Genomic DNA, 26,818 nt, shown 5'->3' with positions numbered 1-26,818 from the left:
AACATTGCATTCGTTTTTAAAAGACAAACTTTCTTTACATCAAAAATTGACGGCATGCATACCATTTCATATTACATCCAACTATAATTGACTTAATATTAATCTTGATGAACTCAACGACTCGAATGCAACGTCTTTCAAAGTATGTCTTGAATGACTCCAAGTAATATCCTTAAAATGAGCTAATGCACAGCGGAAGATTTTTTTAATACCTGAGAATAAACATGCTTTAAAGTGTCAACCAAAAGGTTGGTGAGTTCATTAGTTTATCATAATCCATCATTTCCGTAATAGTAATAAACCACAAGATTTCAGTTTCTATAAATATCCGTACACTCGCAAGTGTATAAAAGTATTCTATAAGTTGTAGGCACCCGGTAACAAGCCTTAACGTTCATGTTTTACCCTCTGAAGTACACCAGATCAGGTGTGTTTAATATAACCTCGAAGTACTAAAGCATCCCATAGTCAGGATGGGGTTTGTCAGGCCCAATAGATCTATCTTTAGGATTCGCGCCTACCGTACATAGACAAGTAGTTTAATGTTACCAAGCTAAGGGTATATTTCTGGTTTAAACTCACGTAGAATTAGTTTTAGTACTTGTGCCTATTTCGTAAAATATTTATAAAACAACGCATGTATTCTCAGCCCAAAATATATATTGCAAAAGCAATTAAAAAGGGAGCAAATGAAACTCACAATACTGTATTTCGTAGCAATTATGTATATGACGGCACTGAACAAGTGCAGGGTTTGTCTCGGATTCACGAACCTATATTAAGTATATATATTTATATGTTGGTCAATATCTGTGTAACAATTTAGGTCAAGTCGTAGTGTATCACAATCCTAATGCTCGAGACCGACATGCAAAAGTCAACAAAAGTCAACTTGACCCAAAATGACTTCCAAAATCTATACATGTTTATTATATAACTTATATATAGTAGTTTTATATATTTAAATATATTTATCAGATCTTATTATACTAAATAATACAAGTCATTTATTAATAAATAAAAATTTATATTAAAATTCATATATGATAAAAATATACTTTTATACATCTCAAGTAATAAAATTTATAAAATTCACTTAATATCATAAAAATATAGTGGTATGTATTATTAATGTAATTACATTACGTGTGGTAAAAATATCTTTGTACGCATATTTATTTGATAAAATAATATTGATAATAATGATAATGATAAAAATAATAAAATGATAGTTTCAATAAAAATATTAATTTTTAGTAATAAAGATAATTTTAGCAATAACATCAACTGATAACAGTTATAATAATCGTTTTAATAATAATATTAAAATTAATGATAATTCAGTTGACCATATCTTTTAATCCGTTCATCGAAATCACACGATTTCTAAATGAAAAGTTATTAATTTTTTTTCTTCAACTTTTCAACGACATGCATATCATATAACTTATCTCAGTAGCATATGTATCAAATTCGTGATTTATCATAAACTATTTAACGACGAAACTAAGCATACAAACATGCATAATCATATATACTCGAGCACTAGTTAGGGATACACTATTAATATATAAAATATAAGATATGAATGCTCACGTATCAATATTGTGATTCAATATTGCAGGAAAGTACGTAGACGCAACGAAAATGATAAACGTTAGGTTGACCTCACGAGCAATACACTCGATCAATACCCATAACCTTCATAGCTATAACCCATAATTTCCTTAGCTCTATCCCATTTGAAAACTTATTTTGAAATCGTCTGAATATAATTCCGTCGTAGTATTTTATGTATACTAATAATATCTTGAAATAATACTAAGTAAATATATATATATATGTAATTCGATTGAGAGAGTTTAGAGAAATATATTTTCAAGTTTCTATGAAATAATGAAACCTATTGAATTCTATTTATAATAGATTTTTGAATTATTAAAGTGAATTATTAAAGTATGAATTATTAAAGTGAATTATTAAAGTATGAATTATTAAAGTGAATTATTAAAGTATGAATTATTAAAGTGAATTATTAAAGTATGAATTATTAAAGTGAATTATTAAAGTATGAATTATTAAAGTGAATTATTAAAGTATGAATTATTAAAGTTAAAGTAAAGTAAAAGTAAAGTAAAGGTAAAGTTAAAGTATAGTAAAAGTATAAAACTATGTACGTATAATATGCGTATAAAAAAATATATATAATATTAATTTAAATCGTTTTATATATTTAATAAAATAAAATATAAATATCGTTATCTTTATCATACTGGTTAAGTATTGAGCTGTCAAAAAGAATAGATTTCTTAAATCACAGTGGACCTCATAACATAGGCCCGTAATCATATCATAATGTATCTGATAATTCAATTATTTGATATTATCTCTTAATTCTGTCGATAAATATATCGAAACAAATATGTTCATGTAAAGTATCATATATCTAATACTTTGTTAATGTTTTCAGTTAATATTATATATTATATATACATATCTATATACACATAATTGTTCGTGAATCGTCGAACACGGTCAAAGGGTAATTGATTACATGAATGTAGTTCCAAACTTTTTGAGATTCAACATTACAAATTCTGCTTATCGTGTCGGAAACATATAAAGGTTAAGTTTAAATTTGGTCGAAAATTTCCGGGTCGTCACACAACGCAATGATGATATCATGAATGCTAATGGGGAAATCATACAGAAACGTGGATATGAACTTACAAGTTTTCACATGCATTCTTCGGTGGCTACAACAGCTTGATTAATTAGATATAATTTCCAATGATATAAACATGTACCAACACAAACAAAATCATTGACAACAATAGTTCTTTCCACAACCATAATAAAGATTCACAAAGTTTCCATAAACAAAATAAACTTCTACTTGACTTGAAACAAAGTTTCCATAAACAAAATAAACTTCTACTTGACTTGAAACAAAGTTTCCATAAACAAAATAAAAGTGAACTTTAATTCGTTTTACAAAATATATATGAATCTCTTCTCAAGATCCGGCAGACGTTGACACCGAGTCCACGAAACAAGTAGTCATCCTTGATTTACTAAAAACAAAAATATAAGGAAATTATAAAGTGGTCATCTGCCTTTGCCGTGTTTCTTGTGATGGCCTGTGTACTCGGATGTAAAAACTTATGTACCCTTCGTGTTATCTTATGCTCAACATATTTAAATGGATAACCGTGTACGATAATTGAAGTTGCCACTAACTCTCGATAAACCGATTGGTCTAAACGAATACGTTTTTGTGGTGGATCAGACTCAACAACCTTAAAACACTTGAGTCTTAATCAATGTACCACAATTAGTACATCTCGCCTTTTCAATTCCTTCGTGTTCAAATTTATCAAAGTAATCCCACACACGAGAACGTTGTCTGCTGGTAGATGAAGTGGCATCTTCTTCAATCTCTTCATTCTCTGCATTATCCACGGGTTCTTCCCGTTGAACACTCTCGGACATATTCACCAACTTTTTTCCTACATTCACATGTTACAGCAAAAAAAATAAAAAATAAAAAAAAAAAAAAAATTTCAACGACTTAAAAACCAACAAAGAACATGATCTACATACATATATAAACATAGTTTATTATAGTTCATCACAAACATAATGTGCAATACACATAAGTACATAACACATTGGCAATCACATACCACAATAAGTCACCATCTATAAAAGAAAAATCACAGTTGATAGGAGTTGTGCATGAAGGGGATACACAATCACATAGCTATCTTAGCTTATTAATGATACAGTCCATCCCTTTTAAGCTAGCATATGCCCACATACTAATTATAGTATATGTAACTTTTTCTTGCAAATACAGCAACCAATTAGGAATTTAGACTAATAAAAGTATAACCATAAATTACTACAATAGAAAGACAAACTGTTAATCTGGCTTGACCCACTCCATTTTGACTCGCATAAAAAAATGACCATATAGGACCCAAACCCTTATTGACCGGTTACCATGCCTGCCTATCCGTGCCTTAATTTTATCATGAATAAACACCAAGTTACTAACGTTATCAGCCTTAATCAGCTGCAAAAACAGCCATCCAATTGATAACCCAAATCAGTCATTCAAAAACAACATCTACTATCACCATTATAACACAAAGAAGAAATTAAAGCAAACAAATAGCTTAAATAGAGAAAAAAAAGTCAACAAATAAAGCAGTAATTTACCTTTCACTTGTTAAAAAATCAATCTGATTAATAACTTTGCCTTCAACTTGAACACTCCTGATAGCGAAATCAAACGATCAATTGTTTGTCTCTAAGCTCTTATTTATGTTATTGTTAAACACCAATTGTGGATTAGGGTTTTATGAACGATTGTGAAACTTCAACTTGAATTCATTACTCGTTAGTCGTGAAACTGGAACGATCAATTAGGGTTTTATGCGCGATTGTGAATCAAACGATTGTGAGATTGTGTGATTGTGAATCAAACGATGTGAATCAAACGATTGTTAGAGATCAAACGATGAGATTACGTGATTTGTGAGATACGTATTGTACAGATCTGATTCAGATTGAGATTGTAGATCGTACACGTACAGATGACAGATCTATTTTAGTAAGACCCGTTTGGGTCAGGCTTTAAACCCAATAATCTTTTAAAATCAACTGGGCTTTGTTGGGCTCTTAAGTTTGGACCCCATCGTTTCTATTTCTGTTATTTGGTTGGACCCGATTGGGTCTTCATAGCAGACCCAGTGGACCCTTTTTTTAGTAATTGGGTCTTGTTTGCCAGGCCTACAAATGTGTAAAAGGATCAAAAAATTGTATGTGTGAAGATCACTTCTCATTTAAAATGTGTATTTCAAACATATATATTCATTTATAATTGCAAATATAATTGGGCTGTAGTTTTCTAATTCTATGGGCCTACTTTTGGTTGGCCCTGTGGCCAAAACTAACCATCCATCATCATCACTATTAAAAACTAGTCTATATGATTTGGCGCGAAAACTCATTTCTCGTTACCGTCTTCATCGGTCTTCTGTTTCCGCCGATGTCAAGTTTGCCGGAAGTTACTGTTCTATTCGCGAGACTCGCATCTCAAATTCAAAACGAAGCTATAAACAGTGATCAATCCGACGATGTTTTGGTCACTGTTTTAAATCAATCACTTAATTTGAACGAAGTGCCTAGGGTTAGGGTTTTGGACTCTGCGTTATCTATAATGTGCTTCACAGCGCCTCAGGTAAACGTCAATTGAGATAAATTTTTAGCAATTTCGATATGTATAATAATTAATCCTATATTATATGTTAAAGTGTTTTGTGGTTTTTAGGTGTTTGATTCAGTAATAGATTATTCAGTGAACACACTTGTATCCGTCTTATCGTCTTTGATCGATTGTAAAGTAACAAGAATGGATAAAAAAGAAATTTTTCGGATTGGTAGCTCACTTTCGTGTAGGGACTGTGAGGGAGTGATGGAAGCTTGTGCTGATGTTTTGGGAAAATTAAGTGAACAGGGTAAGTTTATAAAGCTGATTTTGGGTAATATTAAGTTGCAAAAGTGAGCTTACATGATACTTTATATACTAATTAGTTTTGAAATAATGATTGTTTTTGGACTAGTTTGTTATATATATACGACGATGATGATGATTTTCAACTACAATGTCTGTATAGAGTATTGTTACTAATTTATTATCAATTGTGTTTCATGTTTGTAGTACTTGTAAAAGATCTATCATATGTTTTCGATGCTTATCATATATAGTTATATCTATATCTATTGTAACTTACTGTTATCATCATATTTTTGTAGTACTGTTATTATCTAGGTTTATTTAATCATGCTAGTACCTAGAAAGCCAGGAATTAGAAATTAGTCAAGAGATTAATTGTAATTTAGCTAATTGGTGATGTCGATACTGACTAGTATTTCTGAACTTTTGAAGGGATGTATTATCGTCCAATACTGTATTCTGTTGTAAGATTAGCTGCAATGACTACTCAATTCCGATACATAATGCGTGTCACTCCAGTTGTTGATGTTCAATCAACTGAAGGAAGCCATCATGCAATGACAAAGTTAATGCATTATATCCCAAAAAGTATCTCTCTTGAGAAACAAGAATTAGAATTAAGGTACTATTACCAACATTGCCAAATGTTATTAAATTATCTTCTTTACGTGATTTACTTTGCTATTTAATCCGTTTGCAGGTTGCTATCATGGTCTCTTGACCCTCAGAATCTTGTAAAAGATGTGTTACAAGTATTGCAGGATGCTATTGGGAGACCCTTTATGTGTCTGAGTTTAGAACTGTATGAAAAGCTGGAATGGCGATCGATAATAATTTGCTTGGCACTTTCTCCATTAATGTTTATTGAAACTCGTGCATTACTGCATCAGTGGTTTCTGCTAACGTAACTAGCTACTCTTAATTCTAGTTTTCATTATTACTACACTTATCCTTAGTTAAGCTTGTGGGTCACATATTGTTAGATTTGACTACTAATAACAGGGGACTTGCTTCTACTTTGGAGCTTCAAGTTGAACTGGTTTCAATGGTACTAGATCTACTTTCAAGTCCAATGAAGTGGGGTTTATCCCTAGAAGTAGGATCAAAGCTGCCGTTTTCTTATGCATATTTTCTCTACAAACACCAACTATTCAGAGCTTTTGCTGGACCCTTGTCATTAGATGGATTTCTCAACTTGGTTCATAAAATAAAAAAGTCCATTTCACAGACGAAGAAAAAGCTCAAACATTCTGCAACAACTTCCATGGTGGATCACAAAGCTGCATGGTATTGCACCCGACACTGAAAGGTAGAGGGGGCTAAATGGGCTAGTCAAAACTTGTGCTGTGGATTTACCTGAAAACACCTTTACTCATTTTCCACAATTGAATCAGTTTGCTAAGTAATGATTGCGAAATATGTTATCAAAATATGAAATTGATGGTATAGTTATCTAGCAGGTTGTATGCATTAAAAATTTACTTTCGATAACATATTAGACACGGTTCCTTTTTACCTAATTTTTCAATCATTAACTATTTGAACCATTATATGTAAGACATAAACCAAATTGACTCATTTGGGTGTAAATGGGTTGATAGTGCCACCTCTACCGAAAGGATTATACTTTTTTCAACTTTTATCACTTAACTATTTTAGGCTTACATACTTGCTCTTTAAATGAACAGGGCCATGGCAATGAATTTCCCGAGTTGGTTTTATTTTGCTGCATTACTACTTAATGGAAAGAATTCTAGTGACAACTTTTTTTGTCGGTTACATGAGGACAATCAACTGCAGAAATCATTGTGTTCAGTTGCTGCAGCTTGGTACATTGCATGGGTTCTAGATCCAGTTGATGAATCTGCTTCTGGTCTATTGGCTAAAAAGTTAGAAAAGTTGTCAACAACATTGATCAATAAGCATACAAGCGCATATGAATACAGAGAAAGAACAAGTTCTGATGAGATAAAACTTAAGAAACCTAAACCTAATGACAAGACAAATGATGCATTTCATAAGTTTCAACCTTTTCGACTTTGGCTTGAAGAGTTTGAAACGGTTGATATAAAAAACAACGTGATGTTTAGAAGGATTACATTGGGCATCTTGATTGGATGTTCTGGTTCCATAAACGATGATGAATGTGAATCGATTCTTCATTATGTTTCAACTGGTACAATTCTACACACAAAAGAAAGTCGGTGTGCTGGATTAAAGCATAAAAGAAGGAATTTCGAATTCATTGATGGAAGCAGTCTAAAGGAGGCAGTTGCAGGTGCTTGTACTGTTTTTTATCTAACCGATATTGCAGAAAGGATGTCAGATACAATATTCGAGACTCGAGAAGTTGCAGTTGATTTTATTTGCTCAATTAAATTAAGGACCGTTAAATACCTGCTTAAGTGTGTCAAGAGACTGCTGGAGTTTGAATTTCATCAAAACAATGATATTTTGATTAAGGATCTAAAAAGAAGAATGTTGCAGTGGAGATATCAAGGAAATGATATATTTCACGGTTACAAAGACTTTGATGATGCTATCAATGAGATTGCTAGTAAGTTATCTTAAAATGTTTGCTTGTTGTATATCATTCTTTTTTGTGCTTATCTTTAGTACATGCATTTAGATATTTATCAATTCTTAAAGTCTGTTACGGTTCAAGCTATGCATGAGTACAGGACAACATTTTGATCCAGTCTATTATTAATAAAAGTAGGCTGTTGGATCATATTATATACAAACAAATACAAATGTACTGCTCTTAAATTGGCCAATATGGCAATTGATATGCCTTTACATGTCCACTGCCCATAGTAACCAATAGCATTATTTTCATCCTTTTTATATATCTTCTTTACGTGTATTTACTACTATGATATCCATTGAGAGGTGTAACTGATACTGATTTTAAGTTGTTCTTTTGACTAAAGTAATCCAATCTGGGTTGCCTCCCCATTCCTCGAAGATAACCAAGAAGTTACCGGTTGGCCTTAACCATGAGCGGGGAACATGATACCTGAAACAATTAGAATCCTTTATTAAATCTGGAAGACATTCTGATACATGCATTAATCAGTACTAACAAAAATAACATGATGAAAGAAAGGAAAAAGTGTTACCATCTTTGAGAAGGATCTCCACAATATTGGTTGCATTTATTTTCATTGTAGATCCCTGTGTAACTGCATTTATTACAGTTACCATGAGCTTTGTTTCCGGGCCAGTGTCTCCCGAGCCCTTCTCCGTTGAGAAATATCTGACCTTTTCCCATGCTGTTCATATCTAAAGCTAGTGGGTTCATTTCCTTCAGGAGCATTGAACGTAGTCTTGAAGTAAAGACGTTTACAGAAAGTGTTGATGTTAGATGTAGAAATGGATGGGGTGGTCGGGTTGGGTAACAAGTCAAGATGGGTTTGGGTAACAGGTCAAAATGGGTTTGTGTCAAAACAAATTATTTATCAGTAGGTCGGGTCAGATGGAATTGACCCACAAAGTAGTGGTGCATTTCACTATAAAAATGAGCAACAAAATTACCTTGTACCAAGTAAGAGGTTGCTTTTGAGCCACCAAGGATCCTTGTAGCCACTCAACAGAGGAACTTCCATCGAGTGTATGGAGACTCAAACTTTCACCTCTTAACCCAACCTGCCATGAGCAATGTTTTTCAAGTTATTGGACAACCAAACCTTATAACTATAAGCTCCAACTTCTAGCATTGTGTAGTAGACAAACTTCTAAGAGCTTTTTGAAAAACTAAGCTCTAAAAAAGCTAGTTGAAGTAGCTTTTATAAATAAATTATAAGCTTATGGAATGTAAATTACATAACTACCCCTTATATAATTATGCATGATGTGTTTGTTTGTACTATTTACGTTAATTCATATTTTTAAGCTCCAACTCTAGCTATTTTGAGTCAAACACAAAAAAACAAAAACAAAAAAGCTTTGGTTGCTTTTAATATAAGCTCCAGCTATATAAGCTTTCACCTCCGACTGCAAGCTAGTTTTACGAAAATACACTCTATGTAAACATCAACGTCACTGAACTAACCTTATAAGACCATTTATGCTTCATCAAGTCTTGTGTACCCTCATTTAGACCTTTCAAGGTAATTGGCCCTAGTACCCCCACGTTGTACGTCTCATAGTGTGTGCCGACATTCTGAAGTGATTTGATACAAAAAAATTATACCTTGGTAAAATAAACTGTGTATGTTGACAGGTGGAAAAAATGGATTTAAATAAATCACACTGAGTGTAAGAACGAACCGAAAGTCCCACAGAAACACTTAGCAAAGAGATCTTGTTAACACCTGCTCTCAACTTTACTTTTTGACTGAAAGTCAACTTTGGATTTTTGAGTGATCCCCAGACTGTTCCTGTAATAGGACAACACAATTGAGAGTCAAGTGTGCTTCATTTGTGAAGGTGGAAACTTCACCCAGTCTACTTAAGAATGGCACGTGCTTTATTTTAATCGGTCAAATGGGTTGAAACTCTGGTTTTGTTTTATGATAACCTTCTAAACATTTATTTTTTATTTTTGTATAGTTATGATAAAAGAAAGTGTTTGCGACTCAAGTCAACGTGAACTGATCCATATTAACCGGAACTAAAATTTACATGTTTCTTGATTCATGCATCTTGTTAAATGTGAGATTTACCTGACAGTTGATTGTTGATAAAAACATGCAAAGCATGCCCTGCTGACATAACTGTGAGTGTAGGGAACTGCCCATTCTTCAAAAAATGTTCATTTATGCTGGAAAGTCAAAAATAATACAGTAAGTTGTTCAATATTTTTATAATCGTGTCTTGTATATATAGGATTATAGCTATATATAAAAGAAGTCAGTCTTTTACTCACTCTGCAAGGTACCACAAGTAGTCAGATGCATCTCTTGTAACATTTAACTGCTCATATAACCCTTCCATGGAAAGAGTATCACCATCACCACTATCAGAAGTTGGAGCTTCTTCATTGTATGATTCCCACTTGAAGGTCTCAACAACTGTCATCTTTTTTTGTGTGCTTGAAGCTTTAACCTGTATCAACTTAGTTGGCCTGAGTTTTTTTCACTTGTTTTTAACCCAGTTGGCAGCTACGTTTGGAATTTGTAAGTATATAGATAGTAATAAGAAAAGTGTAAAATAGTAATTTCTTGCCTTTGCGGTGTTGAATACTTCGTTTTTACAGTCATGAAGAATGCTAATTGACCAAGGAGGGAGGTTATATTGTACATTTCTAAACATCAATTTTGCTGAAAAATGTGGATCATAGTTCGAGAGAAATGCAGCACAACTCCCAGTTTTCGGTTGAAATACATGTATCTGTAGTTGGGTAACATTAACATACATGGATATAATAAGATCACGATAATTAAGTTATTTAAACACAATAATTTTGAGCATTTCACTAGTCTAACCTCTTGATTCTTTCCAGGATATATAACAGTAGGATAAGCTGAAACTAAAGCAGGCTCAACTAGTTTAATGGTTGTGTGTAAATCCCTTAAATGGCCCCATTTGGGCTCATTCAGTAATCCTGAAATTTTACATGGATAAACCATCATTAGCTAAGTCATAATCTTTAGATATATCACATATATAAAGAAGATTAGAAATATGATCTTATTGCATACCATATTCATCTATGGGAGCATCATAATCATAACTCGTAGTAATGAAGAGACCTCCTGCTGTGCGCCCAAAATTTGTTCCTCCGTGATACTAGAGCCAAAACATGTATAAAAATATAACTGAAGAAAAAGTAAAAAAATATGACCATTTACCCCATTTTGATAGCGACTTACCATGTAGTAATTAACAAAAGAGCCGTTATTCTGTATGAACCTTGCAACTGAATATGCTATATCTTCTACAGGTCTGGTAGGAATTGGGCCACCAAATTCCGTGAACCTTCAATACCAAAATAATTTGAAAAACTTTCAAATGTTGGAAAGTGGTTTCGAATCATTTACGAAATAAGGGTTATAACATTTACAGGACTCACCAGCCAGTCCAAAGTTCTGTAAACATTTTAGGTTTGTATGGCCTGTTAGGAGTGAATTTCTCACAGTAGAAACCATTACATGTATCAATCTGTCATGTAATTAACATGTTAGAGAGATACAGAGCTAGGACTTCAGGCTAAGTTGTATGTACAACCAAGTAAACGTGTTGTGAGCTTCATTGATTGTAGTATTCGCAAAATTAGTGTTAGTGCATATTTTGTAATCCCTAGTTCCATGAACTTTAACGTTTTATTCGATCATGTTGTAACCTGTAATATTGTTAAACGTTGATTGTCGATGTGTTATTTTATATTTGTAAACGTTTAAATATAATTCGTAATATTACTCGACAGTCGGCCGACTGACATGGTCAGTCGACCGACTGTCATTCACTGTCGACCGACATAGGAACTGAGGTATTTAAGCCTAATTAATCTTCATTAATTGGGTTAACGACTTAGCACATTACACACACACGAAAAACTCTTCTGGGTCGAGTCTCTCTCAATCTTCATGTCCAAATACCACAGAATGTCAGTCTAGGCTTCGTGTTTATCAAGATCTAGTCTTGGTTTGACTTGTACGAACCCGAAAACCCATAGATATTCGTTTAAGCTCTTTCTATTGTTATTCCGCCTCTAGATCGTGTTAGGTTGATTCTAAGATCCTCTCTTTCAGCGTCTACAAAGTGGTATCAGAGCAATGGCTTGCTGAATCAATTGTTTTAAACGAGTTCTTGGTATATTTTTGGGTCAAAAAATTGGTTTTGGATTGAATGTTGTATACTTTTACGTTAAACCTTCGGTTTTGATTCTGGCTCTGAAAGAAAGTACAGTCGACCGACTTAGTAGACAATCGACCGATTTTCGTGTATTTCGACCGATTATCATTAGTTCGACCGATTGTCTTTAAACCGACCGACATATGATAAACCGACCGACTTACGTTGTAAACCGACCGACTTAAGTTCTAAACCGACCGATTGAAGTAACATCGACCGATTGAAAAAGTACTACCATTTGCCTAAATGTAAACAGAACTTCGACCAAGTAATCATTGACAGTCGACCGATTCGCCTTAGAATGTAGATGTTATGCTCAATTGACCCAGGGTTTAGACGGTGATATTTATCATCAATATCAAATGCACTTAACTTCATATTCTCTTTGGAATGCTATTAAGATAGGTGTCGAAGGAAATAAGGCGTATCGTGAAAAGAAAGCTAAAGTAATCAAAAGTGAATGGAAAAGGTTTGCTGCTCTAAGTCATGAAACGTTAGAAGAGACAATCATTCGCTATCGTCATCTTGTCTCTGAATTGGGTAACTTAGGTGTAGAAGTTACAGAACAGAAAGCTATCAAACAATTAACAGATGGTTTACCACACAAGTGGGATGCGTTTATTGAACAGATAGAGGACAGAGCTTCGTCTGCTGGTGAATCACTGACCCTAGATAAATTCACATCAAAATTGATGGTAAAGGACTTGGATATGGAAACCAAGAAGAAACGTCTTGAGGGTCAACAGAGTCCTATAATTTACAAAGCTGGTACTTCTGGATTGAGAAATGTTCATGCTCCCCTACAAACAGCGTTTGTTTCTAATGAGAGTGCTGTAAATAGATCACAACCTGCTCAAAATGTGATGTTTCCAACCCAAGTAAATAAGCCTAGTAATACAAATCAGTCCACCATTAGACAGGAGCCAAAAACTGTAGTTCTCAACACTGAGAATTTAAGAACTAGGCCCCTTTCAGTTGTAGAGGAAGATATGGCTTTAGTTGCTTTGGTAGTTAATTCTTATAATGAAATGGTTGGTGGTCAAATTGGTAATGCTCATTTAGAAGCAGAAGATTATGAGCAGATTGATGAGGATGAACTTGAAAAGATGGATATCCTCTGGGCTATGGGTAGTGTGATTAGACGAGCGAAGAAATTTCTAAAAAGGACAGGTCAACAGAGCTTAGGTGTTACTAGAGATACTAAGTTAGGTTTTGATATGTCAAAAGTGAGATGTTTTAATTGCAATGAGTTAGGACACTTCAAAAGAACATGTACCAGGCCACAGAAAACTGGTTTTCACAACCCATTTCACAATCAGTATAATAAGACAAAGGTTAATGTGCCAGTTGAAACAACGAGCGGTGATACTATCAGAAATGATAAAGAAAAAGGCTTAATTGCAACATATTCAGACGAAGGTTGTGATTGGACAGTATTTGCTGATGATGAAAATCATGCTAACGTTGTTAGAATGCCTAAGACCGAAGAAGAAACTGAAAGTGAGAAACAAGAAAGAGAGAAAGCTGGTTGTGTTGGTACTGCGAAAGAATGCATGTGTTACATCTGCAAGATGGAAGCAAGAATTGAGCGAACTTATGCAATGATCAGATATGTTAGAAGAGGTGTTCTTAACAAGAGAGTGTATGAGAAGTTCAAATACGAAATGCACAATGATGGCGATGTATGGACGGATTACAGTAGTTCGTCTTCATCAGATGGAGAAACTATTGTAATAGATGATGTCAAGATTTCAGTTGAGTTGAATAATTCTGACTGTTCCAGTTCTAGTTCAGAATCTGAACCTGAATCAGAGACTGAAGAAAAGCAGTATTCGTTCATGGCAAACACATCAAGTGACTCTAAGGTACAAACTGAATTTCCTTTGGTATGTAACGATTGTGCTGATCATAAGTTAGAAATTGCTAAACTTGAATCCATAGTTTCTAAACTGAATGATATTCCCTTAGGATGTATATACTGTCCCGAAGTAAAACAGGAACTTAGGATTGTTAAAGCAGCTTATCTTGAGGTAAAAGGCCTATACGAGACTAATTTAACTCAGTTTAACAATAAAAAGGAATTCAGGGAGACAATCAAAACTCTAGAAAATCAAGTTCATGATTTAAGAGCTACAATTTCAGGTGACCAAAAGGCCATAATGATGTACTTAAATCAACTTGAATGTACTAAGAGAGAAAAGGAAGAGTTTAAGATTAAGTATGAGTCAGAAAAGGCTAGAAATGACACTTGGCAGCGAATGTCATATGTCATTGACTATACTGTCTATAACAAGAATGATGGTAAAAAGGGTTTAGGTTATAAAGAGTGTCCTCCTCCTCTTAGGAATGAGTACATTAATAAACCTTCTGATTCTTGCCTTAGTGAAATCCTAAGTGTTAAGCCTGTAGAGAATGAAAAATCAGACAGCACTAAGCCGATTGTTGACTACTTAGCTGAGGACAGTAAATCTGATTCAGTGTATGAAAAAGTTTCAGAGTTTGTGACACCAAAATCCAAACCAATTACTATCCTGAAAAATCCATTGAATGCTAGTAAGGCTAGTGAAAGCGGACAACCCACACCTAGAAAACAAGTAAACTCTAGGAACGCTAATGGAAAGAAAATATTTCAGACACCTGTCAAGTATCAGCAGGGACTCAACCTAGATAAAGAATATGTTCTTACACAAGCACCTGAAGAACTATTTAATAAAAGGAGCCCTAATACTAACAATGTGCCTAAATATGTGCATCCTAACCGTCGACCAGGCTTGAAACATCATGTTGAGAAGCCTATGCCACCCATGAAACAGTCTTTTCCCAATAAGCATCTGAGTTCAAAAACACGTACAAAAGAAACTCAAAACTGTAATAAATGTGGGAAAAAGGGTCACTGTGCTGTTAACTGTCAACAGCGTTGGAAAACACCAAAAAGAAAATCTGACACTGAAAAGAAAACTACACACTATGCTTCTAGTTCCAGTTCCATAGGTACTTCAAGTAATAGTTCAAAAGGTTTTTATAAACCAAAGTCAAATTCTATTGCTAATTCATCCACAAGGGTACAGTCAGGTGTGAATAAAATTTTTCAAACGAATGACTATTATGAGAAATCTGTTGGTAAACGTACCGTTTGGAAGCCTAAAACCGAGACAAAGGTTGTTGACAAGTCCAATGATCCATCGGGATCAAAGGGTCAATGGATGGATGTGCAAGTTATTGGTGTCGATGGGAAACCCACTGCCATTTGGGCATGGGTGTCCATCTCAAACTAACTTCTTTTCTTGTTGTGCAGGTCACCTACGATCCGAGTAGAAATACATGGATTGTTGATAGTGGGGCGTCCCGGCACATGACAGGAAATATGTCCTTACTTTCTAATGTCAAATCAGTAAATGGAGGATCTGTTTCTTTTGCAGGAGATGAAGGAGGTTTTATTACAGCTCAGGGTGTGATTGCTAATGCTAATGTTAGTTTTGATAAAGTGAATTTTGTGAAGCAGATGTCAAATAATCTGCTGTCTGTTTCGCAAGTAGCAGATAAAAGGCATAAGGTTGCCTTTGATGATCAAAGATGCTACATTTTGAAGAAAGAGTATGTAATACCGGAAGAGATGATTCTTATGACAGCTCCCAGAAATAAAGATTTGTATATTTTGGATATGTCAACAGCCCATGTTAAAGCTGCAACAGGTCATCAAGCTTTCATATCCAAAGCTACAGAACAAGAATCAATTTCATGGCACAAGCATATGGGTCATTTGAGCTTGAGAAAGATGAACAATCTTGTTCATAATAATATGATTGAGGGAGTAAATGTTAAGAGTTTTCAAATTCCTGAAGGATGTCTTCCGTGTAAGAAAGGGAAACAGACTAAAAAGTCACATGCAACAAAGAAACATCATTCAATTGTTGTTCCTCTAGAGTTGTTACATATGGATCTCTTTGGTCCGATTAATCGAACAAGCATCTCTGGAGATTCATATTGTTTGGTAGTGACTGATGAATACTCACGATACTCTTGGGTAGTGATGTTAAAAAGGAAGTCTGACACGTTTGACAATATAAAGTTGTTGTTTTTGAAGCTGGAATCTTTGTACAAGTTAAAGGTTAGGAAGACTCGAACAGATAATGGTACTGAATTCAAGAATCAGCAGATGGAGAGTTTCTGCAATGAGAAAGGCATTCAACAACAGTTCAGTCCAGCTTATACTCCGCAATCAAATGGTGTTGCTGAAAGACGTAATAGAACGTTAATTGAAACTGCTAGAACTATGTTAGCCGACTCAAGTTTACCGGTTAACTTCTGGAGTGAAGCTGTGGCTACAGCATGTTATACAATGAACCGATTGTTAGTAGTCAAGAGACATGGAAAGACTTGCTATGAATTGCTACATAAAAGGAAGCCTAACATTAAACATTTCGAACCCTTTGGTGCACCGTGTTCAATCATGATACGAGATACTGGAGGAAAATTTAATCCTAAGGCTGTTCCTGGTATATTTCTTGGTTATGGGAATCCAAACAAAAGAGTTTTCAACACTGTATCTAAACGTGTTGAAGAACATTTTGAAGTAGATGTTCAAAGAAATGCTGCTATTCCTGCTGGGAAAGGTTTTTCATGGCAGTTTGATTATGAAAATTTGTTTGATTCTTTTGGTCTTCCGTCTGTTGCTACTGATGATGAAGTTATTGCAAGATTACTGAATGAAATGCAGACGTCTCCATCACAAATGGTTCCGAAATCTCAAACGGCACCACAACATCACCCAGTGCCGCAACAACAACTTGTTCAAGATGATGAAGAATCCGGTGATTATCAAGATGATCCATCTTATGATGGATCTGATTCTGAAGAGGACTCACAACCTATAGACAGTGGCGAAAGTGTTCATAATCTGCCACAAAATGTAGAAGTTCAGGAAGAACAACCAGGACCTGAAGGTGTTCGTAGATCATCACGAACAGTTGTCCTACCTCGACACTTAGATGATTTTATTGTTGATTCGAAAGGAGTTTCTGGAGCACCATCAAATGATGCCTCAACGTCTGAAAATCAGAAAGCTTCAACTGAGAATGTTATGCAAGCTTTCTATTCTTCACTAAATAGGTCAGGCAAACTCTTCTTACATGCATATTCATGCTTTGTGTGTCAAATTGAACCAAATTCTGTTGAGGAAGCTCTTCTTTATGATGATTGGGTAAATGCCATGCAAGAAGAGCTTTTGCAATTCAAGCATTTAGGAGTATGGAAACTAGTGACTCCGCCGCATGGTTGCAAACCTTATGGGCTTAGATGGGTATGGAAGAATAAAAAGGACGAGCAAGGTATTGTAATTCGAAATAAAGCTAGATTGGTTGTGAAGGGATATCAGCAGATCCCTGATATAGATTATGATGAAGTATTTGCACCAGTGGCTAGACTTGAGGCAATTCGAATATTTTTGGCATTCGCATCTTTTAAAGGCTTCAAGGTCTATCAAATGGATGTCAAAAGCGCCTTTTTGTACGGGACTCTCAATGAGACCGTGTTTGTTAAACAACCACCGGGTTTTACAGATCCACACTCTCCAGAAAAGGTATATCGTCTAGAAAAAGCACTGTATGGGCTTCATCAAGCTCCAAGAGCGTGGTATGGTACGTTGTCCAACTATATGATTGATAATGGTTTCAGAAGAGGTGTCATCGATCAGACACTTTTCATCAAAGAAAAGGGCAAGCATATAATGCTAGTACAGGTGTACGTGGATGATATTATCTTTGGATCTACAGATAAGACGATGGTGGATGATTTTGAGGAGGTAATGCAGAAACGGTTCAAGATGAGTTCAATGGGAACTATCAAATTCTTCCTTGGTATTCAGGTTGTACAAACAAATCAGGGTATCTTTTTACATCAGACAAAATATGTATCAGATATTCTGAAAAGATTCAAAATGGAAGATGAGCGTCCTGCAAGGACGCCGCTATCGGTGAATCACGGGATTACACAGGATAAGGAAGGTGATAAGGTTGATCAAACCTTATATAGAGCCATCATTGGTTCGTTGATGTATCTAACAGCGTCTCGCCCTGATATCATGTTCGCAGTTTGTTTATGTGCTCGCTATCAAGCAAATCCGAATGTACATCATTTGCTTGTGGTGAAAAAGATTATGCGTTATTTAAAGCAAACTCCGAATTTGGGCCTATGGTATCCCTGTGATAATGATTTTGTACTGACGGCTTATAGTGATTCCGACTATGGTGGATGCAAGAAAGATTTTAAGTCAACATCAGGAGGTTGTCAATTCCTTGGAATCAGACTAGTTACATGGCAGTGCAAGAAGCAGACAGCAGTGGCTTTGTCCACTTGTGAAGCTGAATACATTGCTGCAGCAAGCTGTGCATCTCAGGTTGTGTGGATACAACAGCAGCTTCGTGACTACGGTTTGCATATTTCTAATACTCCTATTTTTGTTGATAATACTGCTGCCATAGCTGTTACGAAAAATCCTGTGAATCACTCTAAGACCAAACACATAGGGATTAAATATCATTTTATTCGAGACTGTTATGAGAAAAGGCTAATTGATGTTATACAAATTGGCACAACTACGCAAAGGGCTGATCTTTTCACAAAAGCTTTTGATAAACCGCGTTTTGATTTCTTGTTAACTGAGTTAAGTGTCAAAATATTGTCAGATGTCATTTCTGACGAAGAGACCAACGAGTAACTTCAATTTATGTGTTCTGCTTGCATACCTGTATATACTGTGTGGTTATATTTCTTTTCTTTCTGATTGTTTCTGTGTGTTTAAAATCCAAAAAAAAAACCAAAAAGATTTTAGATTTTTAGTATTTTAGGGGGAGTAATGAATGCAACATGCAACATCAGATTTTCAGAAAATAAAAAAAAAACGAGTTTGATCTATATAAAAATGGGATACGGACTTAATCATAGAATGAGATGATCATAATCACAATCATGTAAATATCTTGATAAGGAACTCATGGAAAGGTTTACAGCGGTTGAGGGTAGTCACTTAATTACCACAGGTGCATACTTTAAAGAAAATTGTTGAGGAAATCAACAAAAGGTGAGGGTATCCCCTATCATGACGTATAATCTAGAAACACATGATGTAGAATATCCCCAAGCAAATTCCAAATTGCTGCACCATTGAGTCTCACGACTAATTGGGATATTCAAGCGATCAATAAGCGTTGAAAATGTTCTATTTGACTATTCATACCGACTTCTATCAAACTTTAATTCTTGAATCGTAACTAAACTCCAAAATAGTAAGTTTATCTCAATAAGAGTGTCTTTCCTGTGAACGGGTTGAAAAGTGTGGTTCTATATTACAGACAGTCCATGAATGAATGATTTAAGTTAATAGATACCATGAAGAAAAGAGATCTTCATCGCAAGGAAGTCAATTCGAGAACTAAATCAAAGTCAAGACTGCAATGTGTTGTTTTATAAAAAAAAAAAATAATAAAAAAAATGGCACATTGCATATCAAGTTATTATATCATGAAAACAGAAGTGAAATCATGGAAGACGAAAATATCAAGGTCAAGATAATGATGAAATCGAGAAGAGAAGTCTTTGCAAGAATACAAATGAGTGTGAAGATTACCAAGAAGAACTTAAATCATTCATACTTCAACAAAACCATTCTATTGGACTTATTATCATTGTCTGTGATATGGGACTGTACCCATTAAGGCCTAGATAGCGAAAGATGTCTTCAGAGAGATATTCTGAATACTCACTTATTAAGAAAGATACGTCTTTCATTCCGTTTCCTCCAATAACTTTAATAATAAAGAAGGAATGAGATTGATAGCAGTTGGTTGATTGCACGATTGATAGAATATTGAATATACTATGAGATCCATCAGAATCATATGAATTGAAAAGTATACGTTACGATAGAAGCTAATGGCTGACAGGGATATTCCAAAATTACTATGAGAATCTTCCTGTTCAATTAGACCTATCGGATGTGCTTGTGGTAACGGAAAGCGTCAATAGACTTGTGCTCAATTGACTACCTAATAAATCGTGCGATCTCAAATGATGTCTAAGTCAATGATTGAATCTAACATAGCAATATGTTAATGTAATTAATTAACTTGATCATCAAAATGTCTAAGAGGAAAGTCTGTAAAAGGTTAATGAAGATAGATACCATGTTAAGATCAATTTCTCTGGTTTTATTTGCTTTTACTTGTGAGATTCATGTATACTTTTTGATAATTTAGCTTCCTTAGGTTTATGACTTACAGAAACTGCTTCCTGTAAATAACATGTTTTATGCCATACAATCTTGGATCTTTCTTAACCTTGATCATTGACTTTCTTACATGAATTGTACTTCATTTGCATTGTTATTGTGAAATGTTTTAAAATCCTAAAAACTACAAAAAGATTTTTCAGTGTGTTGATATTTATTTTGAAAAATACAAAAACATTTTATTTGTTTGCTTATGTGAATATGTATATATTTCCTTGAAGTTAAAAATAGTGTCTCAACGTCAAAAAGAAACGAACTACACATCTCAAATCATAAACTTGTTAAAGTCTTCAAAACGAAAATATTTTGCGTGTAAAATCAGCCAGTGGATGTGAATAGAGGGAATTATCGGGGGTTATGTATCGAAAAATAATTTTTTAATTAGGAGACAGTCGACCGATTTGTACTATAAGTCGGTCGACATTGAACAAAAATCGACCGACTTACTTGCTTGTTACATATGTCGATCGTTTGTCACGTGTATCGACCGATTGTCACATATGTCGGTCGACATAACACCAAAGTCGACCGATTGTCGAGCTGAGTATAAAAAGGCCTCAAACGGCCGATTTTCTTTATCTCGTGCGATTGTGTTGATTTACCAAAAATTCGAATTTTACGACAAAGAGTTTTTGATCGTGTTTTTCGTATACATCTTTGAATTGTGATTCCAGCGCCGTTAACCAATCTAGGTAATTCTTTTTCAATCGAAAGTTATTGAAGTTTTCTTATTTATTTTTCATTTTCGATTAAATTGGTACGAATTAGGATCTGTTAGAGTTAGTTGAATACTAGATCATGTATATCGGCTTTCTCTGGATCTTTATTAGTCTTTGATTGAAACAAAACACCATAAAATCGGTGGATTTGAGTTTGGATCTGCGTTTTTGCTTCGTTAGATAAATCGACCGATTGACTTCCTAAATCGACCGATTGACTTCCTAAGTCGACCGATTTACCCTATGTCGGGTGACTTTATAAGTCGATCGATTTGTACGAAATGTCGGTCGACTGTCCTTGAAAATCGACCGAATTACATAGTATGTCGACCGACTGTTGTTTCCTGTATTTTTTTAAATTTTTCGATTTAACGCTTTTCGATTATTGTATATATGTTTGTATAGCAGAATAAATGGCTCAACTAGGTAGTCCAGTGAACGAAGATGTACATGAGGAAGAGGTGATTCTGTCCAAGAATCTTCCAGGCCTGACGGCAAGCGAAAATGCCAATCTAAAGGCATGTCTAAACGAGGAAGGACCTGAAGCAAAGGAAGGCTTCGTTGATATTATCAAATTCTTGAAAAGGTCCAGGATTCATACTGCAATAACTCTAGAATGCAAAGCATACTACTCACACCAACGAGAATTCTGGAACAATGCTTCTATCGTCACTGAACAAGGAAGAAAGGTAATACGAAGCAGCGTTGGTGGTACAATTGTAAAGATCTCGGCACAGACAGTTCGTGAAGACTTAGGTTTTCCAGATAATGATTCTATGCCAGTCACACTGAATAGAACTAAGGTCCGAAGGTGTCTAGTAAGATGTGGATACTCTGGTGATCCAATGAAAGGAGCTGTTAAGAGAACTCGATTCTGTCATCAATACAAATACCTAACTTTGGTGTTGTTGAGATGCATGAGTCCAATGGTAGGCGGTTTTGATGAGCTGAATGAGACTTATAGCTCAATGTTTGCAGCACTAGTTCTTCATGCGGACTTCAACTTCTCCGAAGTAATTTTCAGAAGCATGTTGGTGAACGTGAAAAAGAAGAGCCACTTAATGTTTCCTAGGTTCTTGCAGGTGATGATTGAAAAGCAAGTGCAAGGTTTGAATAAGGTTTGGGAGGATGAGATTAAGCTGAATCATCTGAACGATTTGACTTTCAATCGAGTCAAGCAAAAGAGAGGTCCGGATGAACCATTCAAGAGATTGGTTGGCCACCTCGCAAATGAAAACTATGTATGTCCACCAGGTGCTGCTTGTCATCATGAGAACAGTACGTCTGGTAATGAAGATGATATCGTCGCAGTTGGTGAAGACGATCAAGAGGTTAATCAGCCACCGCCAGTTGTTCCAATTGAACAGATACTGGTTGATGAAGACGATGAAGGAGATGACCTTGACCCTGATCAATTCGAGCTGAGAAAGCGAAAACAATCTGAGGGTCCTTCGGTTACAACAAAGCCGAAGCAGAGGCGCATAAGATTCATTAAGAAGGCAAAAAGGACTGAGTCGTCCTCCGCCACTGAACAGCAACAATCACAGCAATCACAACCACAACGACAACCTTCAGCTGCTGCTACTCAAGAAACACGTGCTGAAACTGATACAGGAGTTCATGCTGCTGCATCCACGACTGCTATTACACAAGATGCTGCGGTTTCTATATTAAGTGAGAAGGTTGTCAATATGGCTTCTGAATTTGAAAAGTTTAAAGAAAAAGCTGATGAAAGAGAGAGAAGAAAGGATGCTGAGATTGCCAAACTGACCAAGCAGGTTGAAGATCAACAGGTTGAATTGAAGAAGTTACAAACTAAGTTTGATGCTCAGAATTTGCTGATTGTAAAGGCTGAGACTACAGCGAACAAGGCACTTTCGAAGGTGCTTGAGTGGGAAAATAATTTCGATATTGAGGCTGTTGATCTCGAGGAGGATATAGACTTTGGTAATTTTAACGATCAAGGCGAGGATGAGCTAGGTTTGGATATTGCTAAAGGCACAAGCGAGAACCCACTGTCAGTAATTCCTCTAAATATTGATTATTCTTTACGTGATTTTTTGGCAAAGCAGGATCGTCTGAATCACTCAGTTGTATTTGATGATTTAGAAGAAGGGGAGATCCCGCCGGATCTAAGCACTGAGGAGCAGGCCGAGCTAGTGCGTCAAGGGCAACAAGCAAGTACTTCAGCTGACGCAACTGCTAGCTCATCTTTTGAGAATCGTTACTATTCTAGTGATGATTTTGAGGAAATTGTCGTAAGTAATGAAAACGACAAAGATTTTGATGAAGTAATTATTGAAGATGAACCAATAGGTGATTTTCCAGAGTACGAATGTAATAACGATAAAGATCTACCTACATTTCAAGACTACTTCAAAATGAATGAAGAGCTTCTAAACCGTAAATGCGAAGAAAAAGAAAAGACCGAAGATTTGCCTCCAGGGTTTTTACCGGTCAAGATAAATAAAGAAAAGATAGAAGTTCTAGAAGCTGAGTGGAAGATCCTGTTGAGGATCAGAAAATATTGTGAGAAGCCAGCGCCGGAACCTGAATGGATGAATTATATTAATAGACCGGCGAATCTTTTGGCTAAAGGAAAAATAATTACGTGGGCCTACATTAAAGAGTTGAATATATACGCAATAAAGAAGGAGTACGGAGTGGATTACATCAAACATGGATACGAGTTCACGTCTCTACCGTACTTTGAATTTATGCAGGTGGCTAGGCTCAAAATGTTATATAGGGATTATGACGGAATTCCTAATATTGTCTGCAAGAAGATAAGACACTCGTACTTGTCAAAGAACTTTGAGGGATTCGGCCCTCAATTTCCCACGATCACTTATCGAACAAACAAGAAAACGGGCGAACGAAGAAAGATTGTCAAATACAAGCCAGTAAATTATATGAGAAAGGTTCCTGTGATGAAAATGCCGCAGAACTTTAGCCCACGTTTTCGCTGGTGGTACTACAATGAACGCTCAGAGGAGGCAGTCATCGTTTTGGACAAATTGAAGGAAGATGAGACAGACTCGATACGGGTTTTAGATCCCGTTTGGTTGAGAAATTGCTGTGAAGCTGACATCTTCACATTGTACTACAATCGGATGCTGTACAGGCCAGAAAATAGAGTTCAAGCACAACAGTACATTCGTGTTGCAAAGGTTTGCTATTTGAATAATATGGTTACAGATCCGTACAGAGATTGAAGCAGATCGAAGACTTATGAGGAACTAGGTCTTAGGGGGAGTTTGTTAGTGCATATTTTGTAATCCCTAGTTCCATGAACTTTAACGTTTTATTCGATCATGTTGTAACCTGTAATATTGTTAAACGTTGATTGTCGATGTGTTATTTTATATTTGTAAACGTTTAAATATAATTCGTAATATTACTCGACAGTCGGCCGACTGACATGGTCAGTCGACCGACTGTCATTCACTGTCGACCGACATAGGAACTGAGGTATTTAAGCCTAATTAATCTTCATTAATTGGGTTAACGACTTAGCACATTACACACACACGAAAAACTCTTCTGGGTCGAGTCTCTCTCAATCTTCATGTCCAAATACCACAGAATGTCAGTCTAGGCTTCGTGTTTATCAAGATCTAGTCTTGGTTTGACTTGTACGAACCCGAAAACCCATAGATATTCGTTTAAGCTCTTTCTATTGTTATTCCGCCTCTAGATCGTGTTAGGTTGATTCTAAGATCCTCTCTTTCAGCGTCTACAATTAGTGGTACCCAAATTGCGTGGCTTCTGCATGATTTCGATAATTGCACCAGATATATCTTTTTAATTTTTTATTTACCTCATCTACATCATATTGCGTTATATAATTTCAAGGTATGCATCTTTTAGAAATTTCTTACCATTGGATCAGGGGCATCTTCTTGTTTGCACATGATCCATGGGACGCCGGTTTTTAGACCATCAGCCATTTTTGCAGCCCATTTAGAGTAAGCTTTTCCTGGCGCACCGATATCCCATTCAACTGGACCGTACTCGTTTTCTATCTAAAAACACAACCACCACCATTTAGAATAGATTCTAAGAAGTAGGATTAAGTAGTTAGTTAACTACTTGTGTCAATTAGGTAAAGTCAAAACCTGAGACATGATAATTGGACCTCCTTGAGGTTCAAATAATTCCGCTGATTTCATCATGTTGACTATTTTTGTCGTAAATCCTTGCATCGCAATCTTTATCATGATAAAAACAGAAAGAACTAGAAAAATTATATTACTTCACTAAGTTTAGTCAAAACAACTATTAAAATCTAAATTACTAACCTTGAAAGGTCCGTTGTCTGTTCGAAAAGATATCCCGGGTACATATTTAAGCCAAACAGGGAATCCCCTGAATCCAAAACAGAGCGTACTTAAGTTGATGCATCCTAAATTGATAAAATCACATGTGTTTTTTTTTTTTCTTTCTCTCTTTTAGATGTCTACACAAGGATATCATGCATAGCTATACAATTGGTTTTAGCCACATTTACATGGACCACAGGTTCCACAATATTTGTCTTTTTTTTTTTTTCTTATTTGGACTATGCATACAACACAAAAGTCGCCACTACAAAAGTGTAAATTTTGATCAAACATGAAAATATTTAGTGGTTACCCAAAATTCCATTCAGCACAAACATAAGGGCCGATGCGCAGATGAACATAAAGGCCTGCTTCTTGTATATATTTTATGAACTTGACCAAATCATACCTCCCCTCAAAATTGTACTGGAAATATGAGAATCCATCAGATGTAATGTTTAAGCACAAAAATTTACATCATACGACATAAATATTGAGTAATAATTTATTTTTGATTTAACTAATTTATACCTTCCCAGGAGATGGTTCATGTCCATTCCAAAATACATAAGTTTGTATGACATCCAAGCCACCATCTTTGGCCTTTTTTATAAGGTCTGGCCACATCTGTCCAAATTACAGGAAAATATAAGAAACTTTTGAAAATTGGGACAAAAACATCCTAAAATGATTCAACACATTAAAAGGCAATAACTTTTTGAGACATTGAAGATATAAACACCACAATCACCCAAAATGGTGAAACCGAGAAAGACCATATTAAAAATCAAACTTCTAACTTACAAAGACTATAACCAAGAACCAAGATCAAGATTCAGACAAATGATGTAAAAAACATAAACTCACGTTAAAATAATAGAATCTCTAACAGGATGGAGTGAAATACCTCAGGGGTGCTTCTTGGGTAATGAATTGAACCAGACATGAGGATTCTTCTTCTGCCATTGATGATGATGGCTTTATCATCATAAGATACAGTTGCATTTATAGATGAACAAATACAAGAAAATATAACAAGTAACAATAGTATTTTGATTCTGGGCATTCTCCACATTCTTGAAAACCACTTTAAGTTCAGAGAAAGGAACTTGTTTATATGAGCTTTTTTCCTGCTTTTGAATTATAAAACATACACATATAAAGGTTGTTT

At 35.2% G+C, this 26,818-nt stretch overlaps 2 protein-coding genes across 2 annotated transcripts; one reads left to right on the top strand and one right to left on the bottom strand.

Moving 5' to 3' along the window:
• Positions 1 to 5,056: 5,056 nt before the first annotated feature.
• On the top strand, positions 5,057 to 8,095 carry LOC139843178 (uncharacterized). Its single transcript, XM_071833244.1, has 6 exons — positions 5,057 to 5,248; positions 5,339 to 5,525; positions 5,957 to 6,146; positions 6,225 to 6,428; positions 6,527 to 6,811; positions 7,213 to 8,095. The coding sequence occupies exons 1-6, from the start codon at positions 5,057 to 5,059 to the stop codon at positions 8,093 to 8,095; spliced, it is 1,941 nt and encodes a 646-aa protein (XP_071689345.1).
• A 226-nt stretch (positions 8,096 to 8,321) lies between these two features.
• Positions 8,322 to 26,722, bottom strand: LOC139839870 (beta-galactosidase-like). The gene is given in 19 exon segments (XM_071830068.1): positions 8,322 to 8,543; positions 8,647 to 8,822; positions 8,824 to 8,853; positions 9,062 to 9,172; positions 9,579 to 9,689; positions 9,797 to 9,906; positions 10,192 to 10,289; positions 10,395 to 10,573; positions 10,694 to 10,858; positions 10,954 to 11,072; positions 11,170 to 11,257; positions 11,341 to 11,446; positions 11,541 to 11,629; positions 25,207 to 25,350; positions 25,444 to 25,536; positions 25,627 to 25,693; positions 25,961 to 26,073; positions 26,179 to 26,274; positions 26,555 to 26,722. Coding segments are annotated over 19 exon segments (2,172 nt in total). The 3' UTR covers positions 8,322 to 8,434.
• Between the last annotated feature and the right edge of the window lie 96 nt (positions 26,723 to 26,818).

The sequence above is a fragment of the Rutidosis leptorrhynchoides genome, chromosome 4 (assembly GCF_046630445.1).
Source record: "Rutidosis leptorrhynchoides isolate AG116_Rl617_1_P2 chromosome 4, CSIRO_AGI_Rlap_v1, whole genome shotgun sequence".
In the NCBI taxonomy this organism is placed as follows: Eukaryota; Viridiplantae; Streptophyta; class Magnoliopsida; order Asterales; family Asteraceae; genus Rutidosis; species Rutidosis leptorrhynchoides.
This window is presented reverse-complemented; position numbering and strand designations above follow the sequence as displayed.